General features: G+C 33.4%; 1 protein-coding gene and 1 non-coding gene across 11 annotated transcripts in view; one reads left to right on the forward strand and one right to left on the reverse strand.

Annotated features, from left to right (window-relative positions):
- CCDC178 (coiled-coil domain containing 178) overlaps positions 1 to 27079 on the reverse strand; it is a 419286-nt gene that overhangs the window by 356091 nt on the left and 36116 nt on the right. For all 10 annotated transcript variants that reach the window (XR_012032461.1, XR_012032460.1, XM_072829166.1 and 7 more), the window contains 2 exons: positions 20654 to 20743; positions 11367 to 11506 (listed from right to left, as the gene is read on the reverse strand). Coding sequence is in view for 8 of the 10 variants with exons in the window: in XM_072829166.1 (XP_072685267.1) it covers positions 11367 to 11506; positions 20654 to 20743 (230 nt within the window). In the remaining 2 variants the exon portion in view is untranslated. The remainder of the gene's footprint in view (positions 1 to 11366; positions 11507 to 20653; positions 20744 to 27079) is intronic.
- LOC140636092 (U6 spliceosomal RNA) lies at positions 22344 to 22454 on the forward strand. The gene has a single exon (XR_012033419.1). It is a non-coding gene; the product is annotated as a U6 spliceosomal RNA (small nuclear RNA).

The raw sequence follows: 27079 nt of genomic DNA on the forward strand, positions 1-27079 counted from the left end.
GAAAAATATATGTCAATAAAATCATTGTAACATATATTATACAATTCCAGATAGAAAGAAATCAGATGGATTATCAGTGAAAATAAAGCAAAGAAAAATATAACTCAGAAGAAAAAATGAAAACCATTTCAGGAGAGGTAAAAGGCTTCTCTGTGGAGCACATGAATGTATGTAATAATAAGTAGGTGATAATCAAAGTAAAAAACTGAAGGCCTGCCTGTGGTGAAGCAGACAAGTCATTGCTTTCCATTCTCAAAATCTAGAACACATGGCTGAGAAGTTGTTTTTTTTTGTTTCGTTTTGGGTTTTTTTTTTTTTTTTTGTATTTTTGGGTTTTTTTGCAAAAAATATTTTTAGTAAAGTATAAGATACCTAAAGTAAGGTCCACATCTCATAAATGGACAGCCTGGGGAATTTTCATAAGGTGAATGCACCCTTATAACTAGCAAGCATATCAAGTAGATGCCTTCTTGTCACGCCATGAGAAGACCTCTCTGGCCACACTGGAGACCCATCTAAGACAGAAAGGCTAAGAATGGAAGTTGTGGTTCTAGAGAGAAACAAAACAGAACCTACCTAACTAGCAGAATCTCACATAGAAAGAAACTAGTGTGTAAGAAAAAAAAAAAAAAAGCTGGTGCATCAATGCATGAAAATATTTTAAGGAGTTACAACAAACTCAAATGTACACTTATTTAAATTAAAAAGCTGCCTAAACACATTACCTCCTTTTTACAAAGAACTCCAGTATAAATTTTTATATACTGGATAAAAGTCTTTGATGTAAGCAGGCTCTGAAAGCTGCTAAAAAAACAAATAACAGCAACAACAACAACAACAACAAAGCCAGTAAAAACTTATGCTTACAACCAGTAATCAGTCTGGTCCATCATTTATAAATACAAAAAATAAAAAAGAGTATACAAATATTTGAGGAATAATTAAGAACATAAAAAACAAGAGAATTTACTAAAGATATAACAGAAATGCTGGGATGCACAGAAGTGAATATAATAAAAAATTCAAGACATATATATATATATATACACACATATATATTTCTCCAAAATATTAAAAAAAGAAAGATGAAGTTTAAGAATGTTATCCAAATATGAAAAGGACTGAAATAAGTAATCATTTCATTACCTATATGAATGAGAATTTAGTTTATTGTAAAATTTACATTACAAATCAAAAGGAGTTAGACAAGACAATGAATGATATTAGGGTAATTTAAACAATTATTTAGAAGAGGTAAAGTATGTGCCTCATGCCATAAAATGGTAAACTTCAGATGTAAAAAAGCCAAAGTATAAAAAAAGTATTGAAAATAAGAAAACATTTTAATAATCTTGATATGAGGAAAATTTTGTTAAACAATACAAAATTTGTCAGATAATGGATTCATTTTACATACAAATTTCCCTATGAAAGAATACTATAAATAAGTTAAAAATTAGTACAAGCAGAAAAAAAAAAACTGTAACGAACAGAAGAAGAGAGAAAATGAGATAGAAGAGATTAAAATGCTTCTATACATATATAAAAAATAACAAATACAAAAAAATTTTTGGGAAAACTGTATGAACAGAAATTAATAGAAAATTAAATTTGAATGGGCAGAAAGCATAGAATGCTCAATTTATGCATGCCAACTGATCTATATATATATTTTAGCCATATCTATGAACATGTACATACAATTACATATACACAAATATATGTTAAATATATTAATATGTAAAAAACAGTAATTTAACATTAAACTTACATTACGTTTTCATAAATTTGCCCATGTCCCTCATTACCTTATATTTAGACCTCCCCTCTAAACTAGTTTCAGTATTTGCTACACTACTGAACTTTTCTTGTGTTAACAGTATAATAGATTTATTGGGATCTAAAAAAACTTTTGAAGAGATTAAATTCATCTACAAAGTTTAAAAAATGCAGTTGTTTGAAATCCCAATGGGTTTTCCATGTAATATGACGAGTGTATTCTAAAATTTGTATGTACCAAGAATAACCAAAGAAGTAAAAAAAAGAAAAAAAGAGGGAACTACCATAGCGGATACTGAAACATATTATGAAGCATGTTTAGTAAAATAAGGTATTGTAACAGAGAAATAAAAATAACCAGCAGAATAATGGAGTCAGGAATAGATACAATTATATATGAAAATTTGATATATGATAGATAATGCACAGCTGATTTCTAAGAAATGACTGGTTTTTCCAATAAAATTAATGTTACAAAAAATAATTTTTCATATTTTTATGAATGAAAATAACGACCTATTCCATTCTCTGTGTATACGCACACACATACACATAAAGCAATTCCACATTGTTTAAAAAATAAATCTTAAGCAAAAATATTTACTATTTCAGAAGAAATGTAAGAAAAATTTTAGGACTCTGCAGTATGGAAAGAGTTCTTAAACAAGATGCAAAACATTTAAAATAAAGGGAAAGTGATAAATGTAAGTACATTAAAATTAAAAACTTACTTTAACTAATAGATATCAAAAAGTAAAAAGTCAAACTGAGAGGATAAGTTTAAAATATATATAACAAACTAAAGATAGTAATTTGTTCCTACAGGTCTATAAGAAAAATACAAATAAACTCAAAGAAAATGCACAGAACTAAACAGGCAGAGAAGAGAATGAGCATTCAATGATTATATTATTAGTTCCTAAACTAATTAATAATTAGGACTTTATATAATACTTTTCTAACAGAAATTTCATAGATTAAGGCCCAGAAGTTAGAGATAATCAAAACTAGAGCAGAATGCTGAAGGGACATGAGTTTCTTGGTATTGTCTGAGGTAACTAATGTGATCTCAAACTAATCAGTCATCTGGCAGCTTGAGTAGGACAGGTAGGCCAAGACAGCCTCACTCACAAATCTGGTGGTTTGTGCTGGCTACAGGTTGCGCCCCTCTCTATTTTGTCATTCATCGTCAAGGAGGCTATATCAATTAGGCTTTTTTACAGGGGAAGCTTAGAGGAACAAGAAAGTGACAGCAGAGGCTTCAAGGTCTCTTGAGACTTTGCTTAGAAGTTGTATATTTCTTCTGATACATCTATTGTTCAATGCAAATACCAAATCCAGTCAATATTTAAGGGTTGGGAGAATAAAGTTTGCCTGTAATGGAAGGAGGTATAAAGGACAAAGAGCCATTTTTAATACCCCATTATCTTACCTTGATCACAAGAATATACATGCTGCCTATGTACAAAAATTTTCGGACTTAAATATAAGTGCTAAAACCATAAAACTTCTAGAATAAAACATGACTTGGGAGTTTGCAATTCTTAGACCTAACACCAAAAGCATAAGCAACAAAAGAAAAAAATGAGAAACTGAACTTCATCAAAATTAAAAACTTTTATACACCAAGGGACATTATAAAGAAAGTGAAACACAACCTACACAAAGAAAATGTTTGCATATCATATATTCATATAGTCTACGTCTGTTGGAAGCTTTGCATTAGCTTCTTCCAATTTTGCCAATTGTTCTTCAAAATGTTTTAATTAAGCTTTATCTTCAAGATGCCACATTAATTGTATATTTCTCAAATAGACTTCATGTTCTAGACACAAATTTTATCTCAATTAAAACAATTAAGAAAATTGGAATAAAATATGGACTTTAATTAGCAATGATGCATCAATATTGATTCTTTAATTGTAACAAATGTACTATCCTAATGTAAGATGTTAAAATAGGGAAAATGTGGTCAAGAGTATATATGAAATCTCTGTATTATCTTCTCAATTTTTCCGTAAGTCTTGAACTGTTCTAAAATGTTTATTTTAATAAAACAATACTATTTAGGAGAACATAAAAATGGCTGAACTAAACGAAAGTAAATTGGGATCCCTGGGTGGCTCAGCAGTTTGGCGCCTGCCTTCTGCTCAGGGCGTGATCCTGGAGTCCTGGGATTGAGTCCCACATTGGGCTCCCTGCATGGAGCCTGCTTCTCCCTCTGCCTTTTCTCTGCCTTTGTCTCTCTCTCTCTCTCTCTCTCTTTGTGTGTGTGTGTCTCATGAATAAATAAAATCTTTAAAAAATAAAATAAATGATGTTAAAGAAAAAAATAATATGATCATAGCTTTTGAGATATGAGGGTAAACCCAATCAGATTAATTAATATGAAACCCCAAAGTTCTTATGGGAATTGTAACATTTTGGACTAAAAATCAAGATTTAAAATGCAAAGACAATTCCAATTTATGGCAGTGTTATAGATGAAATTGTGTCCTCCTAAAATTCATATGCTGAAACTCTAATCTCTAATGTGACTGTATTTGAAGATAAGAGCTTTGAGGAGATAATTAAAGTTAAATGAAGTCATAGGATGGGGTCCTAATCCAATAAAACTAGTGTTCTTATTTAGAAGATGAAAAGATACCAGAGCTCGCTCTCTCACCATCTGGGCACAGAAGAAAGGCCATGTGAGAACAAACACAGCTGTTTACAAGCCAGGAAGAGAATCCTCAGTATTGTCAACTGTGACAGCACCTTGATTTTGGACTTCCAGCCATTAGAACTGTGAGAAAATAACCCTTTGTCTATGTATTCCAGTCTGTTGTATTTTTTGACAGTCTGAACAAACTAATACAGAAAAAAAGTTTGGGATAGTTACTCAGGTCTATTTCTTATGGAAATATAAGTACTTCTCAGAACCAAGAGCTCAGAGAATAAAGCAGAGACAAGAAGAACCACAAATTAGGGAACTATCTTCAGAAAGCAGAACTGAGTTCTAATCAAGATTTATTTCTTACACTTACATGTTGCTAGACCTAACACCATGTGCCCTCATAAATTTCAGAATTTTGGGCACCAGTGAAAGTTATGTCTTTAATTTCTCCCCTTTTTTTTCCCCCCTTTTTGAATAACAGTGTTTATTGTGATAGCTTTGTCCATGCTTCACCGTTTGCTAAGTGTGCAGAAGTATTTAATATTGTTTAATTCATAGATCCCTAGGTCAGAAGAAACTGAAACCAGAAAACTTCATCTGTATCAGATCTGCTACAAAACATAATCACGGTCTCTGATACCATAATAGAATAATAGAATAAAACTTTTGGAGAGTTGGTGATTATAGTCTTCAATTGGATGGGTTATTAATCATGTTGCCAATGGACTGATAGATTGCTACACAAATTTTCCCTAAAGAATCACATCTCCTGGCATTCTTGTCTTAATACTCTACTGCATTAACAGAAGTATTGATTATGAGTATTAGTATTCCCATTGGGATATGTACTCCTAGAACACTGTCCCAGAGATGGGTGTGAGGCCATCTTAATCAGCATTTCTAGCTAAGTTAGCAGATGTGTACATGCACATGATTGGCCCCAAGCAAGATCTTACAAAATTGCCCAGCTGAACACAGAAGAAATGCTCAATGATAACCAAATAAATGCTTGTTTTAGCCACAAAGTTTTAGAGAGAGACAGAGAAACAGTATTGTGTGTGTGTGTGTATATACCAATTCATATATATATACCAATATATGTATATATACCAATTCATACAATTCATATATATATATAAACATATATATATATATATATACCAATATACAGAAAAAACAATGATTTATTTTTCTGAAGATATTTTCATTAGAGTAATAAGGAACAATGATTCATTCTTCTGAAGATATTTTCATTAGAGTAATAAGGACCAAATCCAGATTATAATGAATAAGTGAGTAACTGGGAGGTGAGGAAACAAATACTAAATTTAGGCAACCCTTTTCAGATGTTAAGTAAAACAGGAAAAAAGACAAAAAAAAAGGATATATTTAGAGGTATGTATGGGACTAAAAATTTTTTTCTTAAAAACAGGAGAAACAAATATTTTAAATTTTAACAGAAATGAGACAAGGGGCAAAAAAAAAAAAAAGAAATTTGGAAGATGAATACAAACACCTCATGGAACAAGATCCTTAAAAAGCTGAAGATGGAATGCAGATGTGGGAAGAAGCCAATGATGGGGGAAGGAAATTTTCCATGGAAGGACCAAAGGAATAATATTTGTGGACAAGGATATTTATAAGTGGGATAACAAGAGTTTTAAGCATTTCTGTTATTATACCTCCTATTTTCTTTAGGAAGTAGGAGATGAATGGTAGTAAGGTAGAAGATTTGTAGATCTGAGCAAAAGAAGCATGAGTAGCCACCAGAGAATACTAGAGAAAATTCTGGTTGACAAACAGAATAATTTCAAAACACTATTATAGGTTCCATTGAGGTTGGAAACAATAAATGTATAACATCTCAAATTGGGATTATTGTGTAATTTTTCTCCGGCACTATTTAGCAGCCTAAGGTGTAGGAGTAGAGATGGCAAACCATCAGAGAGAGCTCATCAGAGATGTCAGACTAGAAGGATAGTAGGATAAAAAAGTAAGAAAAACAGATATACCAATTAGTGTTTTAAGAGACAAATCCATTTGTCAAGGAAGTAAAGGAAAATGGAGATGCTAGGAAGGAAAATAATGGATATTCCAGGATTTGAAGTGTCCTTAAGTTTCAAATGAAATACAATAGAATTAACAGAATTAGAGAACTCAAGATATCAGTAGAGTCAGATGATTAAATATTACCTTTCAGAATTGAAAACAAATATAAAATGGTTTAAGCACAGCAAAAAGTTAACAACTGGAATTACAAGTATTTTAACAAACATCTTTTTGGTCCTCATAGCTCACATACTCTCAGGAATCGATGATACAGCATGGTGGAAAATAGGATGTTCTAAGATCTCAGACACCTGTCTGGATGCTAGCTCTGCCATTGACTATGTAATGTTGGGAGAAGTCAACCTCTGGAATCAGTTTCCTCATCTGTAACTTGGGATAATGGCAGTTTCTAATTCACAAGGTTTCCATGAGGTTTCAATGAAATCATTTGCATTAATTGTTTAATACAGCCTAGAATATATAGTAGGTACCTAATCAACATTAGCTTTATCACTATTATTGATAAAATACTGTTATTTTGTACAATAAATTATTTATATATTTTAAAGAATGATTTCTAAATACTTTCTATGTAATTCTTTCAAATCATGGTAACATTTTAATGATTTGTATTGGTTAAATGAAGAAAGAATTTTCAATGCAGTAGAGATCACTTCAAATTAAAGTCATCTATAGGCAGTCTAGAAAAAACAGGTAGAAGAAAAATAAAACAAAATCTTTTACTTGTAATGGGGATATATGAAGGTAATTATTTCCATTATATTTCCATATTTTCTCGTTCTTTGCAAAAAGATACAGAAAGTGTTCATAGTAACTCTACTTTGGAGAATTTTCTTTTCAAAATTCAAAATTGCAATTAAACTGCTATAAATGCATGGAAAGCTGATGGTAGATTCATCTCTGCTAATCACAGGCTTTACAGTATTCATTCTGACTATAAATATGGAAACCACCGTGATTTAACTGGCAAACAAACCATAATGGTTGATCCAAAAAGATTGATCTTTCACTCATTTAATGCAGTCCATACCAAGGTAGATGACAGCTTTACAATTACTTACAGAGCTTTATCTAATAAAAGATTAAGATGATCCTGACTAAAAACAAACAAGCATCATCCCCAAAAGAAACCTCACAACCATCCAATAGTAGCCCCCAGCTCTAGGACACTAATCTACTGTCTCTACAGACTGGCCTATATTGGACATTTCACATTAATAGGATCATACAATATGTGGTCTTTTGTGATTATGGTAATGATTACACAACTCTGTAAATACACTAAAAACCACTGAATTGTACACTGTAAATGACAAACTTTATTGTATGTAAGTTATATCGATAAAGCTGTTTTAAAAATCAAGCCAGCTTATAGAAAAACATAATTGACAACTTAGACAAAAGTGAAAAAACTGCAATTAAAAAAATAAAAACTGTGGGCCTACAGAGGACATCACTTTCTTTCTCTGTTTGACTTCACATCAATCCCATCATAAATGCACCCCTTGCAGTCCCCAAGAAAAACCCAACAGGCAAAGACAATGCCTAGGACTATAGACAATGAATGAATAAAATTGAAAAATGTGAAACTCCTCCCAAAGGTACAATCAGCTGATAACTTTCATTGGATAAAATGCTTTTCAATGGTAAAAATGTTGAGAAGAAATGTCCTTTTTCAGCATTTTTCAGGTATTCTAGAATTATCAAAATGAATCCAGATGCACATTTATAAAAATTTGATATTTTCTCAGGATAATTGTAAAGTTTTTATACTTCTGACACAAGTAACCCACTCTTTGAAACTAGATTTTATGCTTAGATTTAACTAATTCTGAATTATGATCTACAGGAAAATATAATACATCATCTTTCCACAAAAACCACATGAATTTACCTTTTTGGAAATAACAGATCCTATTAGCTTTTGTTTATCAAAAAATCACAGGCTCTATTTTTAAAATTTCCTTTAAGTGCAATTTCTTAATTTTCTTTAAATTTTTCAATAAAGACAATGAATATAAAGTTGTCTAACTACTACTACCAAAAGTTCATTTTTCCAAGTAGTATTGGAAATTTCTTTTTATGTATGAGTTTATTCAGAAAGAAAAATTCATCCTTTTAAAGAAGATAGGTAGCTACCATTTCATTCCCAAAATAATAATTCAAATATAGTAAAAGCCTAGTCAATAGTTGTGATGACCTATACAAAAAAATTTAGCGTAAAATATACTCTATATAGTCTTAACAGTTCAACACTAGCAAGTCTAACTACTAAATATGTAGTCAAAGCAAAATATCATTTTTTTAAATTTAGAAAACAGAAAAAGCCTAAAATAAGTCCTGATTTTTTAAAAAAGTGGTTATGAGCATTATTTTCATAACTAATCTTTCAAATAGTTTATTTGTATATTTACTTGTAAACACATTATTCTCACTATACAGTTTTAGTCTAGAAGTATATTTATCTTACATTGTTACTTGGATATTTCATGTTGTCAAAATACTAACATTCCACATCAATGAGAATTAAGGCCTTCTTTTGCCCTTAGGGATTATAAAAAAGAAACTGAAAGGGGCTTTAGAGTCAGAAGGAACTTGACTCAAATTCCATCTCTAATTCTTACTACCTGTGTGATGATACATGAATTACTTGACTTTCCTGTTAGGATTTTCACCTATAAAGTTGGATTTCTGTAAAGTACAAATACAGAAATATATATTTGGTAAGTACATAGAAAATACTTTTTTTTTCCTTTTTTTAAGATTTATTTATTTATTTGAAAGAGAGCGTGCACAGTGGGTAAGGGCGGAGGTAGAAGGAGAGAGAGAATCTCAAGCAGACACTGTGCTGAGTTCAGAGCCCAACATGGCCTGAGGCAAAACCAAGTCAGATGTTTAACCGACTGTATCACCCAAGTGCCCCTAGAAAATGGCAGATGTTTGGTAAGTGGTAGCTCTTTCTATATTGGGTGGATAGGTGTCTCAGATGTATCTAGAAAAGAAAGGTTCTGCTTCAGGTCCTCATTTATTTTTCCATTCCACAGATATTTATTGAGCATCTACTATGTATCAGGCTAGGCTCTAAGCTAAACGCCAGAAGACAACACTAAGCAAGTGACTCTGGTGCTGGCCTTCATAAGGCTTTTTTATTTATTCAGCTGGCTCATCTTCATAACACATTTACATGAGAAAAGCTCTTTTTTTCAGTTTTTCTGAAGAAAAGCTATAGAATATCTTGTAAACTTTGTGAATTATTTTATCAAAGGTAATCTTTCAGCTGGCCCATTATCCATAGTGTTTAACAGTTTATCAATTGTTCAGAAGCCTAATTGAGACTGGGTAAAAAAAAAAAACAAAAAACAAAAAAGGGTTTTGATAACAGATGGTGTGTTCAAATCCCAATTCTATCTTATGATCTTGAAAAGTCTCTCAACTATTTGTTATTTCCCCAACTACCAATTAGATATAAGAATAACCATTTAAAAATAGTTTTGAGGGGCACCTGGGTGGCTCAATGGTTGAACATCTGCCTTCTGCTCAGGGCGTGATCCCAGGGTCCTGGGATCAAGTTCCACATCAAGCTCCCCACAGGGAACCTACTTCTCCCTCCGCCTATGTCTCTGCCTCTCTCTCTGTGTCTCTCATGAATAAATAAATAAAATCTTTTTTAAAAAATATTACAGTTGTTAAAATAGCTACTATAGTATAGCTATTACAATCATAGCTATTGGAATTATTTACTAAAACACCTATAAATCTATTTTCAATACTTACAAAATATGCCTAATCATTAATTAAAACACATGTGAAGTATACAGCATATCAAATCAATAAAGATTAATTATCTTCTATCTACTTAACAATATTTCTCAAGGCCGAGGATACTGTAAGACTTATGACTCACAAAGCATTTTCTGAAAAGTTTGGAGAACCAAAGAAGAAACAAAGATAAATAGAATATATATAAATAACTATAATACTACTATAAAATGATATAAACAATATTATAGAAATAACAATAACTAATAAATATTGAGTGCATATCATATGCTAGCACTGTGTCCACAATATCATTATGTCCGTTTTTATCTAAGGTCATAGAACATTTGCTCTAAAGGTTGCAATTTTAAGGACTGCACTCTAATGCCTCTTGAAGGAGACATCACCCTACATCAAGTATCATGACTGCCCCTTCAGAACTTTCTCAGAGCCAGATTCAATAATGGTGATGAGGGAAGAGAAATAGCATAGACAGATTTATCCTCCTGTTTGGTCAATATAATTGTGTACTAATGGCTCAGAATAATCTTAATAAAGGTATTAGAAGTTATTTATCATTACTGCATCATCTTCTGAAAATAACTGAAAGTTACATTGATTTCAAGATTGAACTCCCATAAGAATAATAAAATCAAACAGGTTGAAAAGACAGAATCATTACATTCTCTTTCAATAGACCTATTAAGTATTTCTTTAGAACAAAATAACTCATTAAAAAGGGCACGCTGTCCTTTTACACACCAATTTACTCATTTAATCATCTAATCAGTTTAGTCTCCCTAAAAACGATGTAAATACTATTTAATTTGCTAGTCAAGTTGGCTTATGGAAATTACTACTTAGCATGATTGCCTCTGGATAAGAAACAAACAGGTAGGGGAAAAATCTATTTAGTAAGGTCATTTCACCTTTCTGAAGTGAGAATAACAAAAACATGTCTAGATTAGTAAATTACACAACTGAGCAAAGATTCTATAAAATAGTCCAAGTATCATTAAAAAAATAACTCCCTGGATTCTTTAAGTAACAGCCCTTATAGGCTCTATAGAACTTGCAAAAATGTTAGCATTTTAGATCTTACCCATTTCAAATGTTCTTGTATTTTAGATTCCAAATCTTCAATGTGTGAAATCATTTTGTTGACACATGGTGCTGGGATGTTTACTAAAGTACAGCTTTGACGTCGACTTGGGTAGCTAAAGTAAATTCCTTTATTCACCCCTTAAAAATAAAGCAGACAGGAATTAGTTAACAGGTACATACAAAATAGTAAAGTGTGATGTTGAGAATATGCAAAAATTATTCTGCTTTATTAATACTAATACTTTTTAAATTTTGTTAATAAATTGATAAATATTTCAGAAAGTAATAGAATGATATTAAAATTATATAATTATATGAAGTGTTCCATAATATCATGAAGTAATCATTGAAAAAAAAGAACTAAAAAAAGACAGAAAACCAGTCAATCCAATTGTTTCTAAATAGTTCTTGAATCACTTAAAAAGTGACTTTGAAATATATTTTAAGTTTTCCCTTCAAAGAGAGTCCACACCTTCCAGTGTAAATAATATCCAACCACTCATGCACTGAAGAAGTTCTTTAAATCCAGCATGAGTTTCTCTGGCTGAAAAAAAAAAAATAATAAAAGCAGGTCCCCTTCATCCTTATAATAACCTCATTTTCTACCTTCCATTTCTGAAAATTGGAGTCTCATGCAAAGAATGATTGATGTTCCTACTATAGCATTCAAGTTGTACTCATCATAAAATCCACTCAGTCCGATGTGCCTCAGTGATTCTAATCCTGGCATGTCCCGAATCAACTGAAGGTTGCAGAAGCAAGCAAAGTTGTCCATGAAACTCCACCAAAGTGCTTACTTGCAGTCCTTTTGCCTCTAAGGACTCTATTGGGCTGGATTATAGCTGCAATCACTGATCTTAAATGCAAGACACAAAATAGGCTTGGTGCCTCAGTGAAAACAATGTGATGTCCTCATTTCAGCTGACCTTGAAGAACATAGAAGTTATGCTGTTGCCTCCAGACTGTGCTTTTTATTTCAGTGCCAACCAAGAGACGTAAATGTCTTCATTTGAACAGCAATTTTTAAAATATATTTTAAATAAAGTCTCATGATACCCCCCTCCAAAAACACAATCTGTGAAAATAGCTTATCTCCTTCACTTATAAAGTGTTTACCCTACCCCATATATTACATATACATATATATTTTTTAACATTTTTTGAGAACTAAAAATATATTCCAGTCATGGAACTGTGCTAAGTACTTTGATTACACATTTTATTTAATCCTCACAACAATTTGATGAAATGGATTTATATCTTGATTTCTCATAGATGAGGAAACAAAGGCTTAGAGAAGTTATATAATGTGTCCATTTCCACAGATCTGGTAGGTGGAGAGCTGAGACTGAAATTGTATCTCCTTGGCTTTGGAGTATAAGCTATACTTTGAAGGTTGTTTTCGTATTTTTAAAAAGATGGCAAAATAAAGACAGGCAGTCCTAAAAATATATTTCAGGGCATCTCAAATGCTTCACATTTTCACTTGTTTTTGAATTTTGACTGTTTCTTTAAGATATCAGTCCTGATGTTCTAATGTATCTTGGTTTGCTTTGACTATACTAAACACACATACTTGCTATGAACATTTTGTATTATATTCCATCTTTCCTCTTTAGTTCATACATAGATATGTATTTTCACCTCCACTTTAGTCATAGGACTAAAGAACAAGCTGATGAAAATTACATATTGATCTCCTATCCAATTATCTTGATAAGGGCATGCTGCCCTTCCCTCTAGAAATAAGAAAGTTTTTTCTTTTTTTTTTTTTTAGAAATAAAAAAGTTTTAATATACATTTAACAACCAGGCAGTTGTCCTTATACTCAAAACATTTGTTTTGCTTCATTAAATGTGGAGAAAACAAGGATAGTAAGGACTCATTTAACATTTTTCCACATGTGCTACTCTCAACCTATTATGTGAATGCTAATTAATCTCCATAGCACCCCATGGTTTAGGATTAACATTTTACATATGATAAAGTGGAGAAAATGAAATACTATGAAGTTAAAATTGGCACTAAAGTCTGTAAAGACATGACATCATAAGTAGCACAACACAGAAACAGAACTCAGGAGTTATTATCACTGTTTTTATTCTAATATAGGCATAGTATAAGTTAAAACTTTCCTTTCTGTTTCTTTTTAATTTCACTCAGTTTAAAGAGACGCTCTAGATTACTAAACTAGATGTCCACATTCATCCATTTTTTGACTGGAGTGTTAACTAACTATGCTTAAGTTAAAATGACTCAGTCTCTAACCTCAGATTTCTCATTTAATAAATGAATGGTTGGTGGGATGTTAAAATATCATTTTCTGTAAAATTCCATGATACAATAATGATTTCAGTCAAACATATTGATAGAAATCCTCTCCATGAAGCCTGTGCACAAATGGTCAGGGTGAGTCTTTATTTTTATTATTATTTTTAAGATTTATTTACTATTTGAGAGGAAGGGGGAGAGTGGGAGCCAGGCGCAGAGGAGAGAGAATCCTCAAGCAGAGAGAGAAGTAGGCCTCTGATCCCAGGACCCTGAGATCAGCACCTAAGTTAAAATCAAGAGTTGGACCCTTAACCCCAGGCTAAGTCTTTAAAGACTTAATCTCAGACAATACTTTCATCCTCTTTAAACATCTGCCCAACTTTAACTTCCCTGCTCAGAATCAGTGCCTAAGAGGTAAGATCTTCCTGGATGTAGGCTACAGTTGAGTTTTGTTGAGGCTCTGCAACATGAAACTTCCATGTGAAGAAAAATAACTGCTGATCGTGTGGACAAATGAAATAAAAAACTATGTTCATAAACTGCCAACTCTCCTTGCCCAGTGAATGTGATACTTATGTAATTTATTCACCAGCCCATCCTTCCTTCTAATATGTGGTTACTTTATGTACATCACCCCAATTATTATATCTGTACTTTTGCATAAAACCAAGCATATACCACTTTTAAGTTCATCAAATGACAGACTGAACTGCTGCTAGAAAAAAATCAATTCTCTTCAGAGAAAGATAGCGGAATCCAGAATCTTCACAATGTACTATACAAATATCCAGTATTAAATCATACAAAGAAAAAATAATAATAAAATAAATCATACAAAGAAACAAGAAAGTGTGTTTTAAAAGTCTAGAAAAAAAAATCAGTAGAAACTGAAACCAAGTTGACCCAGACATCGATATAGTAAAAATTTTAAAGTAGTTATTATAAACATGCTCAAAAAGGTAAGGAAAATAAAATATGTTCACATAATTAAAGGAAAATATGGTCTTAATAAGTGAACATATAAGGAGTATTAATATAAAAATGAAAACTACGGCAAGACCACCTATGTGCTATCTACAAGAGACTAATTTTAGACCTAAGGATACCTCCAGACTGAAAATGAGGGGCTGGAAAACAATTTACCATTCAAATGATCCTCAAAAAAAACTAGGCTAGCAATCCTTCTATCAGATAAATTAGATTTTCTATCAAAGACTATAATAAGAGATGAAGAGGGACACAATACCATATTCAAAGGGTCTATCCAACAAGACCTACCAATTATGAATATTTATGCCCCTAATGTGGGAGCAGCCAACTATATCAATCAATTAATAACCAAAGTAAAGAGATACATAGATAATAGTATGTTAATAGCAGGAGACTTCAACATGGCACTCTCAGCAAAAGACAGATATTCTTTTTTTTAAAGATTTATTTATTTATTTATTTATTTATTTATTTATTTATTTATTTGAGAGAGTGGGGGGCCAGAGACACAGGAGGAGGGAGAAGCAGGCTCCATGCCGGGAGCCCGACGTGGGACTTGATCCCGGGACTCTAGGATCATGCCCTGGGCCAAAGGCAGGCACTAAACCACTGAGCCACCCAGGGATCCCCAAAAGACAGATATTCTAAGCAACATGTCACCAAAGAAACAAGAGCCTTGAATGATATGTTGGACCAAATGGATTTCACAGATATTTACAGAACATTCCATCTTAATGCAACTGAATAATACACACATTCTTCTCAAGTGTACATGGAACTTTCTCCAGACTACATACTGGGTCACAAATCAGGTCTCAACGGATACCAAAAGACTGGGATTATCCCCTGCATATTTTCAGACCACAATGCTTTGAAACTAGAACTCAATCACAAGAAAAAATATGGAAGAAACTCAAACACTTAAAGAGCATCCTACTAAAAAATGAATGGGTCAACCAGGAAATTAGAGAAGAATTAAAAAGATTCATGGAAACTAATTGAAAGTGAAAGTACAACTGTTCAAAATCTTTAAGATATAGTAAAAGTGGTCCCAGGAAGGAAATACATCACAGTACAAGTCTCCCTCAGGAAACTGGAAAAAATTCAAATACACAAGCTAACCTTGCACCTAAAGGAACTAGACAAAGAACAGCAAATAAAGCCTAAACCAACCAGAAGAAGAGAGATAATGAAGATTAGAGCAGAACTTAATGAAATAGAGACCAGAAGAACTGTAGAACAGATTAACGAAATCAGGAGCTGGTCCTTTGAAAGAATTAATAAGATGAATAAACCCCTAGCCAGTCTTATTAAAAAGAAAAAAAGACTCAAATTAATAAAATCATGAACGAAAGAGGAGAGATCACAACCAATACCAAGGAAATACAAATGATTTTTTAAAATGTATTATGAACGACTATATGCCAACAAATTAGGCAATCTGGAAGAAATGGATGCACTTCTGGAAACCTACAAATTATCAAAACTGAAACAGGAAGAAGGAAAAAACTTAAAACAGGCCAATAATCAGCGAGGAAATGGAAGCAGTCATCAAAAACCCTTCAAGACACAAAAGTTCAGGGCCAGATGGCTTCCGAGAGTAATTCTACCAAACATTTAAAGAATACCTATTCTACTAAAGCTGTTTCAAAGGATAGAAATGGAGGGAATACCTTCAAATTTGTTGAGGCCAGCAGTACCTTGATCCCCAAACCAGTCAAAGACCCCAAATAGCCAGAGGAATATTGAAAATGAAAACCAAAGCTGAGGGCATCACAATCCCTGACTTCAAGCTGTATTACAAAGCTTAAAGTCAGCTCATAAAGACAGTGTGGTCCTGGCACAAAAACAGACATATAGACCAATGGAACAAAACAGAGAACCCAGAAAGAGACACTCAACTCTATGGTCAATTCGTCTTTGACAAAGCAGAAAGAACATCCACTGGAGAAAGGACAGTCTCTTCAATAAGTGGTGTTGGGAAATTTGGAAAGCCACAATCAGAAGAATGAAACTCGATCATTCTCTTACACCATACGTAAAGATAAACTCAAAATGGTTGAAAGATCTAAATGTGAGACAAGAATCCATCAAAATCCTAGAGGAGAACATAGGCAACAATCTTTTCGAACTTGGCCACAGCAACTTCTTGCAAGACACATCTATGAATGAAGGCAAGGGAAACAAAAGCAAAAATGAACTACTAGGACTTCATCAAGATAAAGTGTCTGTAGAGTTTTGAAGGAAACAATCAACAAAACTAAAAGACAACCTACAGAATAGGAGAAGATATTGACAAATGACATATCAGATGAAGGGCTAGTATCCAAGATCTATAAAGAACTTAGCAAATTCAACACCCAAGACATAGACAATCCAGTCATGAAATGGGCAGAAGACATGAAAAGACAGTTCTCCAAAGAAGACCTACACATGGCCAACAAGCATATGGAAAAATGCTCCACATCATTTGCCATCAGGGAAATACAAATCAAAACCAAAATGAGACACTACTTCACACGTGAGAATGGTTAAAATTAGCAAGTCGGGAAACAACAAATGTTAGAGAGGATGTGGAGAAAGGGGAGCCCTCTTGCACTATTGGTGGGAATGCAAACTGGTACAGCCACTCTGGAAAACAGTGTGGAGGTTCCTCAAGAAGTTAAAAATAGATTTACCCTATGACCCAGCAATTGCACTACTGGGTATTTACCCCAAAGATACTGATATAGTGAAACATCCAATGTTCATAGCAGCAATGTCCACAATAGTCGAACTGCAGAAGGAGCCTCGATGTCCTTCGACAGATGAATGGATAAAGAATATATATATACAATGGAATATTACTCAGCCATCAGAAATGACGAATAGTCACCATTTGCTTCAATGTGGATAGAACTGGAGAGTATTATGTTGAGTGACATAAGTCAATTGGAGAAAGACAATTATCATATGGTTCACTCATATAAGGAATATAAGAAATAGTGAAAGGAACTATAAGGGAAAGGAGGAAAACTGAGTGGGGAAAACTTAGAGAAGAAGACAAACCAATGACAGACTCTGGGAAACAAAGTGTTGCAGAAGGGGAGCATGGGGGGATGGGTTGACTGGGTGAAGGGCACTAAGGAGGGCACTTGATGGGATGAGCACTGGGTGTTATATGTTGGCAAATTAAATTTAAATAAAAATTTTTTTAATGAAAACTATGAAAAAGAACCAAGTGGAAATTCTAGAACTTCAAGGTATGAAATTTTAAGTTAAAAGATATATTGGTAAAGACTCAGTCAGTGAATGTATAGATGAATTGACAGAAATCATCCAATCTGAAGAACAGAAAGAAAAATGAAGAAAAAAAAACAGATCCTCAAAAAGCTGTGGGACAAAAATCAAATAATCTAACATGTGTAAGGTTAAGGTTCTTGAAAAAAAGAAATTTGGAGTGAAAAGTATTTGTAGAAATAATGGCCACATTATTTCATAACTTGGTAAAAAAAAAAAAAAAAAACACTTAGTAACACATGTAAGCTCAGTATATCCCAAACAATTAAAATATCAAGAGAACTAACTATATCTGGGAGTATCACAGTCGAAATACTAAAAAAAATAAAAATAAAAATAAAATAAAAATTAAAAGGAATTCTTTAGAGTAACCAGAGAACAAAAGGGAACATGACATAAAAGTAACATAGATATGGACTGTTACATTTCTCATCAGAAAAAAAAAAATGCAGGCAAGGATATAATAGAAAAATATCTTTAAAGTGCAAGCAGGCAGGTAGGAAGACAGGAAGGAAGAAAGGGAAGAAGGAATGAAGAGAGGGAGAAACATTAGAGAGAAAAATAATAAGTTAGACTTCAACAAAAACAAAACACTCAACTCCTCAAAAAGATATTATAAGAAATGAAAAGACAAGCAAAAGAATAGTAGGAAATATGATTGTAAAGTCGGAACATGATTGGAGAATTGGAAATTTTAGTTCCATTCCAAACCGCCAGGGAAGGGAGAGGGCCAGGAGGCTGAATCAGTTGACAGTGTCCAATAACGTAATCAACCATATCTATGTGAAAAAGTGTCCATAAAAATCCAAAAGAAAAGCTTCCAGGTTAGGGAATACATGAAGATTCGGGAAGAATACAAATTCAAAGAGAGCATGGAAGATCTGCACCTACTTTGCTTTATACATCTCTTCATCAAGCTGTTCCTTTTATAATAAATCAGTAACCCAGTAAGTAAAAATGCTTTTCTGAGTTCTGTGAGCCATTCTAGTAAACCCAAGGAGAAGGGGTTCATTGGAACCTCTAATCTATAGTATTTGGTCAGAAGCACAGTTGACAACCTGGGTTTTGGATTGACCTCTGCAATGGGGGAAGAGGCAGCCTTACAGTACTAAGCTCTTACCTTGTGGAATCTGACTCTACCTCCAGGTAAGTAGACAGTATCAGAACTGAGATGAATTATAGGACCTAGATGGTGTTCAAGAATTGTTTGGCAGTGGGGAAACTCCAAGCTCACACTGAATTAGGTACTGAACCTTTTTTTTTTTGGTACTGAACCTTTTAATTACCTTGTGCCATCTCTGCTATTACTCTCTGTAACCATTCTTTTCTGTTGTGTTGTACTAATTGGCTTATAGTTATATTTTACCTGGCTTGCAAGATTATACATTCCATATAAGGATCATTCTTAAATAACTCTATATCCTACTAGCACATGTATATTTCTGTGTCTGTTTCATAAGCCAATCATTTGATATTTTAAAAAGTGTGTCCCAAACTATGGCAATAAACTCTAAGCCAGAAGTTTAAAATTCTAATTAACATTTCTACTGGAGAGAAATAAAGAATCAGAATGGCACCTTATTCCAATTTTATCCTGTCAAGTTGAAAATCTCCAGAGCAGAAGTTTTTTGAAATCAAGATTAGAATTTTTTGATTAATATAGAGTTCTCCACCAAAATAAGCTGAAAATATGCATGAACCCCTATACATGAAATGTATGCATGTTATCATCTCTTTCTACCTCTTTCTACTTACAATATTAGAAACACTTTCAAGGGCTAATATTTTATGGATTCTTAATGCTAGATTTTATACCGCGAAAACATAGCCTTGCTTCTTTTTCTTCTAAGAAACATATCCCCAAAGAACTAGAAAGAATCTAGACCTGCTACTCTTGGCATAACTAATAAAAAAAATATATTTGGGCAGCCCAGGTGGGTCAACGGTTTAGCACCGCCTTAAGCCCAGGGCCTGATCCTGGAGACCTGGGATCAAGTCCCACATCAGGCTCCATGCATGGAGCCTGCTTCTCTCTCTGCCTGTGTCTCTTCTATGCTCTCTGTCTCTCATTAATAATTTTTTAAAAATTAAAAAAAAAAAACTTGTAAAAAATAATATATATTTATTTTAAAAATTAAACATTTCTGAAATTATAAACAATTTTTATAACTTAATAACAGTATATTGTTAATAAAATAATTATATTTTATTCTTAATATTATATAATTACCAAGTTAACTATTAGTGATATCTAGGATTCATTTCTTTTTTTTTTAATTTAAGATTTTATTTATTTATGAGAGACAGAGAGAGAGAGAGAGAGAGAAAGGCAGAGACACAGGCAGAGGGAGAAGCAGGCTCCATTCAGGGAGCCCGACATGGGACTCGATCCCAGGACCCCGGGATCACGCCCTGGGCTAAAGGCAGGCACTAAACAGCTGAGCCACCTGGGCTGCCCTAGGATTCATTTCTAAATAAAAATATAACATGGGGGGATCCCTGGGTGGCGCAGCGGTTTGGCGCCTGCCTTTGGCCCAGGGCGCAATTCCGGAGACCCGGGATCGAATCCCACGTCGGGCTCCCGGTGCATGGAGCCTGCTTGTGTCTCTGCCTCTCTCTCTCTCTGTGACTATCATAAATAAATAAAAAAATTAAAAAAAAAATATAACATGGACACCACAAACTAATAAATAAATGTAAATAAAGTTTATAAAGATTACTATATAACTCACATTCAGTCCTTACCTTCAGTATTTGTCATTTTATTTTCATGAAAAATCTCAATGTCCTCCTTAGGGGCACCAAATAGAACCAAAGCTTGTGATGTGGCATTATCTTTTAAAAAGAAAACAAAAATTTCAGTGAGCAGTTAATATAAATTTTTTAGTATAATTTTTTAATAAGCAAAATAACGCATAAAACTGTGTTGTAAAAGTATTGTCCTTGCAAAAGCAACTATAACTCAAGTATTAAACCAAAACCCACAGTAGAGTTTATTTAAATGTTTTCTCTGGTACTTTAATTGGGTTAACTAGCTAAAGAAGGTATTCAAAATAGCATTTAGCTATTAAAAGCAAACACTGAGAGGCTGTTCAGTGACATTACCAAAACAATGGAATAGGAGACTCTAGCCTCCATCCTACAACAAAGTTCAATAGTTACATGGCTATGAACAAACAAAAATAGTTCTGAGAGAGCTCAGGATTTTGAATGGATTTCAACAAACTTCAGCAACACAATGGAACAAAAAGCCCATGAATAACCTCACAAAAAGGGAAGGAAGACAGCTTCATTTTGACTGCATCATCCCATCCACCAGGCCAACACTGTTAAGCACCAAGAGGGAATACTCCAGCTTGAAATAGTTCCACTCACTGGAGAAGGGCAAATACGGTAGGAGAATAGCTTCCCCACTCAAAAAGGGAACTGCATAAAAGACCTGCTCGGTTTCACTTTACTCAGAGGCAGGCAAAGGCAAGAATTGTGGAAATGGCTTCAAACAAGGAAGAAGGGCAAAGGCTACCAATATAGTCCTACAGAGAAAGTGATCACAATTCTCAGTGGCCTGCTTTGTGGAGGACCCTGCGAGCTTCGTCAGCAAAGTCTTCCTTCTAAATTGAAAGAGAGAGAAAGTGTTTCCCAGACAAAAGGAGATGAGGGAGTTTATCACCACCAAACCTGCCTTACAACATATGCTGAAAGGAGCTTTTCAAGCTGAAATGAAGACTTTAATTAATAACATGAAAGTATTTGGAAAAACAAATCAGTAAAAATAAGTATATGTCAATTTCAGAATACTCCAATACTATAACATAGTGGCATGCGAACTGCTTAACTCTAGTATATAGATGAAAGAAATATGAAAAATAGCTATAGCTATAACAACTTACTACTGTATACATAATGTAAAAAGATGTAAACTGTGACATCAGAAACAAAAAAGAATAAAAAGGTAGAATTTTTGCATACGATTGAGGTAGTTAATTAGCTTAAAGTATATTACCATAACTACAAAATATTTTGTGTAAGCCTTAAGGTAACCACAAAGCAAAACCTATAGTAGATACACAAGAGAAAGAGAAGGGAATCAGAATATACCACTATGGAAAATCATCAATTCATAAGACAGCAAGAAAGGAAAAAATGAACAAAAGAAGGTTAAAATAGACAGCAAACAATCAACAAGATGGTATTATTAAGTCCCTACCTACCAATAGTCATTTTAAATATAAATGGATTAAGTTCTCCAAACAAATGGCATAGAGTGGCTAAATGTATTTTTCTAAAAAGACCCAATCACATACTACTAAAGACTCACTTCAGTTTTACAGACACATAAAGGCTCAAAGTGAAGAGACAGAAAAATATATTCCATGCAAATGTAAAGAGATTAGAGGTAGCTATACTTCTATCAAACAGAACAATCCCATGTAGAGTGCTTGCTTCCACAGCACATATACTAAAATTGGAACAATACAGAGGAGATTACCATGGCCCCTGTGCAAGGCTGACACAAATACAACAGCATGAAAAGAATAAAATACTTGGGAATAAATTTAACCAAAATAATAAAGATTTATGCATTAAAAACTATAAGACACTGATGAAAGAAATTGATGAATATGGATATGGAAAGATATCCAGTGCTCCTGGATCAGCAGAGTAAATTTTGTTAATGTGTCCAATCAAACTCTAACAAAATCCAATGGCATTTCCCATAGAAACAGAAAAAAAAATCCTAAATTCTTATGGGTCCACAAAAAATTCTGCAGAGCCAAAGGAATTATGAGAAGAAAAGAATAAAGCTGGAGGCATCACACTTCATTATTTCAAACTATATTACAAAGCTATAACAATCAAGAATGTGTGGTACTGGCATAAAAGTAGATACAAAAATCAACAGAACAGAACAGAGAACCCAGAAAAAAACCCATGCATATATGATCAACTAATAGTTGACAAAGAAGATGGGACAGTCTCTTCCATAAACGGTGTTAGGCACACCCCAGTCCCACATTCCTTAAAATCCTTGCCTTAAGATCTATCTTAAGGCATGTTATCTATCAGGCATGTTATTTATATCTGTTTGCTTAAATCTCTAGCTAGGGTTTTGTCCTGTTCCTTCATTTGGGATAAACTTCTCTCTCTCCTCATTTTGTCTCCCTCTCCTGTGTCTGTTTCTCTGTGTTAAGAAAGTCAGCTAAATTTTCTGCTCTTGAAAGTAATGACCTTATGAAGAGGAGCTCTTGGAATGACCTGCAGTGCAATGTCTCCTGTTCACCTGGCAATTCAGGAGAGTATCTTATGTGTGGTGCTTATGCCCTACTATTGTGTCTGAGTTACTTTTGCTTTCAGTGCATTTGTCTGCACTGACTCTCTTGCCTGTTGTGGGCTGTCTTTGCTCACTCTGGTGTTAGTGGGACACAAGTAGACCTGCTCGGGGTGGGGGTGGGGCGGCAATGATCATAAGGATACTGGACTTGAGAAAAGAGTGGAAGACATGAATGAGACTCTCAACACAGAGATAAGGAATAAGGTAGCAAAGATAAAGGGCTCAACAAATGAAATGAAAAAAATGCTTGAGGAAATGAATAGTAGGATGAAAGCAGCAGAGGAATGAATTAGTGGCCTACAACACAGAGTACTGGAAAGTAATCAAGCTTAACAAAAGAGAGAAAAATAAATAAATAAACAAAATGAAAATAGATTTAGGGAACTCAGTTACTCCATCAAATATAATTAATAAATTTGTATTTTAGGAGTCTCAGAAGCAAAGAGAGAAAAAGCAGCTGAGAGTTTCTGTGAAGAAATAATAGCTGAGAACATCCCTAATCTGGGAAAGTAAACAGATATCCAGATCCAGAAGCCACAGAGAATTCCCATCAAAATCAGTAAAAGCAGACCCACACCAAGACATAATGCAATTAAACTTACAAAATATAGTGATACAGATAAAATCTTAAGAGCAACAAGACAAAAGAAGTGATTAACTTACAAGAGAAAACATAAGGCCAGCAGGAGATCTTTCAACAGAAAAGTTGCAAGCCAGAAGAGAGTGGCATGATATATTCAAAGTGCTAAATCGTAAAAATCTGTAGCCAAGAATACTCTATCCAGCAAGGCTTCATTCTGAATAGAAGGAAAGACAGAGTTTCACAAACAAAGGGGTTTGTGACCAGTAAACCCACCCTGCAAGACACACTAAAGGGGACTCTTTTCATAGGAAAGAGAGACCAAAGTGACAGTATAAAGGAGGAAACACAAAGCAGTGAAAATGAAAAGTTACTGTAAAAAAATCAGTTAAGGAGCTCATAAAGAAAAGGATATAAAATATGACACCACATACCTAAAACATGGGGAGGATAGTAAAGAATGGTTTCAAATTTTAAGCGATCATCAACTTGATACAGACTGCTATACACAGAGGAGGTATTATACAACCCTAATGGTAACAATATATCAAAAACCACTAATAAACAAGCAAAGAATAAAAAAAAAAGAAATCCAAATATATCAATAAAGAAAAAACAACAAACCTGAAAGAGAAAAAGACAAGAAAGTTACTGAGGAAATCTTCAACAAAACCCACAAGTAATAAAATAGTAAGAAATAAATATCAATACTTACTTTGAATGTAAATGGACTAAATGCTCCAATCAAAAGACATGGGGTAAAGACTGGAAAAAAAAATAAGACCCATCTACATGCTATCTACATGAGATTCATTTTAGACCCAAAGACCTCTGCAGATTCAAAGTGAGGGGATGGAGGAAGGCCTGAGTGGCTAAGCCATGGCATGCCTACCTTCAGCTCAGGGCATGATCCCGGGATCCCACATCAGGCTCCCTGCGAGGGGCCTGCTTCTCTGTCTGCTCTATATCTCTGCCTCTCTGTGTCTCGAATGAATGAATGAATGAATGAATGAATGAATAAAATCTTAAAAAAGGGTGAGAGGATGGGGAAATAACTATCATGTAAATGGTGTCAAAACAAAGCTGAGTAGCAATACTTATTTCACCAAAATAGACTTTAAAACAAAGACTGTACCAAGAGACAAAGAAGGATACTATATAATAATAGAGGAGGCAATTCAATAAGAAGATATAACAACTGTAAATGTCTATGAACCCAACATGAGGAATACCCGAATACATAAAACAGTTAATAACAAATATAAAGGAACTATTGATAATAATACAATAATAGTAGGGTACAATAACACCCCACTTACATCAATGGACAGATCATCTAAACAGAAAATCAACAAGAAAACAATGGCTTTGAGAGATATACTGGACAGATGGATTTAACAGATATATTCAGAACTTTCCACCCTAAAACAGCAGAATATAAATTCTTTTGAAGTGTGCATGAACATTCTCCAGAATAGGTCACATATTAGCCAACAAAACCAGCCTGAATAAAATCAAGAATATCGAAGTCATACCATGTATCTTTTCTGACCACAAAGCTATGAATCTAAAAGCCACCCACAAGAAAAAACCTGAAAAAAACCACAAATACCTGAAGGCTACATAATACGTCACTAAACAGTGAATATATGTCAACCAGGAAATAAAAGAAGACATAAAAAAGTACATGGAAACAAATGAAAATGAAAACACAATGGCCCAAAAACCCTTGAGATGCAACAAAAATAGTTCTAAGAGGCAAGTTTAGAGCAATGCAGGACTTTCCTCAAGAAGCAAGAAAAAAAAATCAAACAATCTAAACTTACAAGGTAGTAAAATAACAATAAAACATAAAATCAGCAAAAGGAAGCAAATAATAAACAGCAGAAAGAAAAATGATATAGAACTAAAAAAGAAAAATAGAGCAGATCAATGAAACCAGGAGCTGATTCTTTAAAATATTAGTAAAATTGATAAACCTCTAGCCAGACTTATCAAAAAGAAAAGAGAAAGGACTCAATGTCACAAATGAGAGAGGAGAAATAACAACCAACAACACAGAAAATACAACAGATTATAAGAGATTATTATGAAAATCTACATACCAACCAACTGGACAACCTAGAAGATATAGATAAAATCTCAGAAACATATAAACTACCTAAACTGAAACAAGAAATAGAAAATTTGAATAGACCAATAACCAGTAAAGAAATTAAATCAGTAATTAAAAAACTTCCAACAAAGGTCGACGATCAGATGGCTTCACCAATGTTCTACCAAACATTTAAAGAAGAGTTAATACCTATTCTTCTTAAACTATTCCAAAAAAATAGAAAAGAAAGGAACACTTCCAAATTCATTTTATAAGGACAGCATTATCCTGATACCAAAATCACACAGACACCACTAAAAAGGAGAACTATAGGCCAATATTCCTGATGAACATAGACGCAAAAATTGTCAATGAAATACTAGGAAACTAAATTCAACAGTACATTAAAAAAAAATTCTAGGAAACGAAATTCAGCGGTACATTAAAAAAAATCCTTCACCACAATCCAAGTGGGATTATTTTTGGGATGCAAGGGAGAAAGGATTAAAACCATATGATCATTTCAATAGATGCAGAAAAAGCATTTGACAAAGCACAACATCCATTCATGATAAAAATTTCTAACAAAGTAGATTTAGAGGGAACACACCTCAACATAATAAAGGCCACATATGAAAAACCTACAGCAAACATCATCCTCAATGGGGAAAACTGAGAGCTTTTCTCCCAACATAAGGAACAATACAAGGATGTCCACTCTTACCACTTTTATTCAACACAGTATTGCAAGTTTTAGCTACAGCAAGTCAGTAAAGTCTCAGGAAAAAATAAAAATGGATGATAAAATCAACGCACAGAAATCTGTTGCATTTCTATACACCAATAAGAAGCAGCAGAAAGAGAAACAATCCCATTTATAAGTGCATGAAAAACAAAGGCAGTAACTTCTTTTATTTGGCTGTGGCAACGTTTTTCTACATATTTCTTCTGAGGAAAGAAAAAGAAAAGCAAAAAATAAACTATTGTGACTACATCAAAAATAAAAAAAAAAAGCTCTGCACAGCAAAGGAAAGAATCAACAAACTAAAAGGAAACCACTGAATGGGGGAAGATATTTGTAAATGACATATCTGGTAAAGGGTTAGTATGCAAAATATATAAAACTCAACAACCAAAAAATAAATTACCCAAATAAAAAAATGG

Source organism: Canis lupus, chromosome 6, assembly GCF_048164855.1.
Source record: "Canis lupus baileyi chromosome 6, mCanLup2.hap1, whole genome shotgun sequence".
Taxonomy (NCBI): Eukaryota; Metazoa; Chordata; class Mammalia; order Carnivora; family Canidae; genus Canis; species Canis lupus.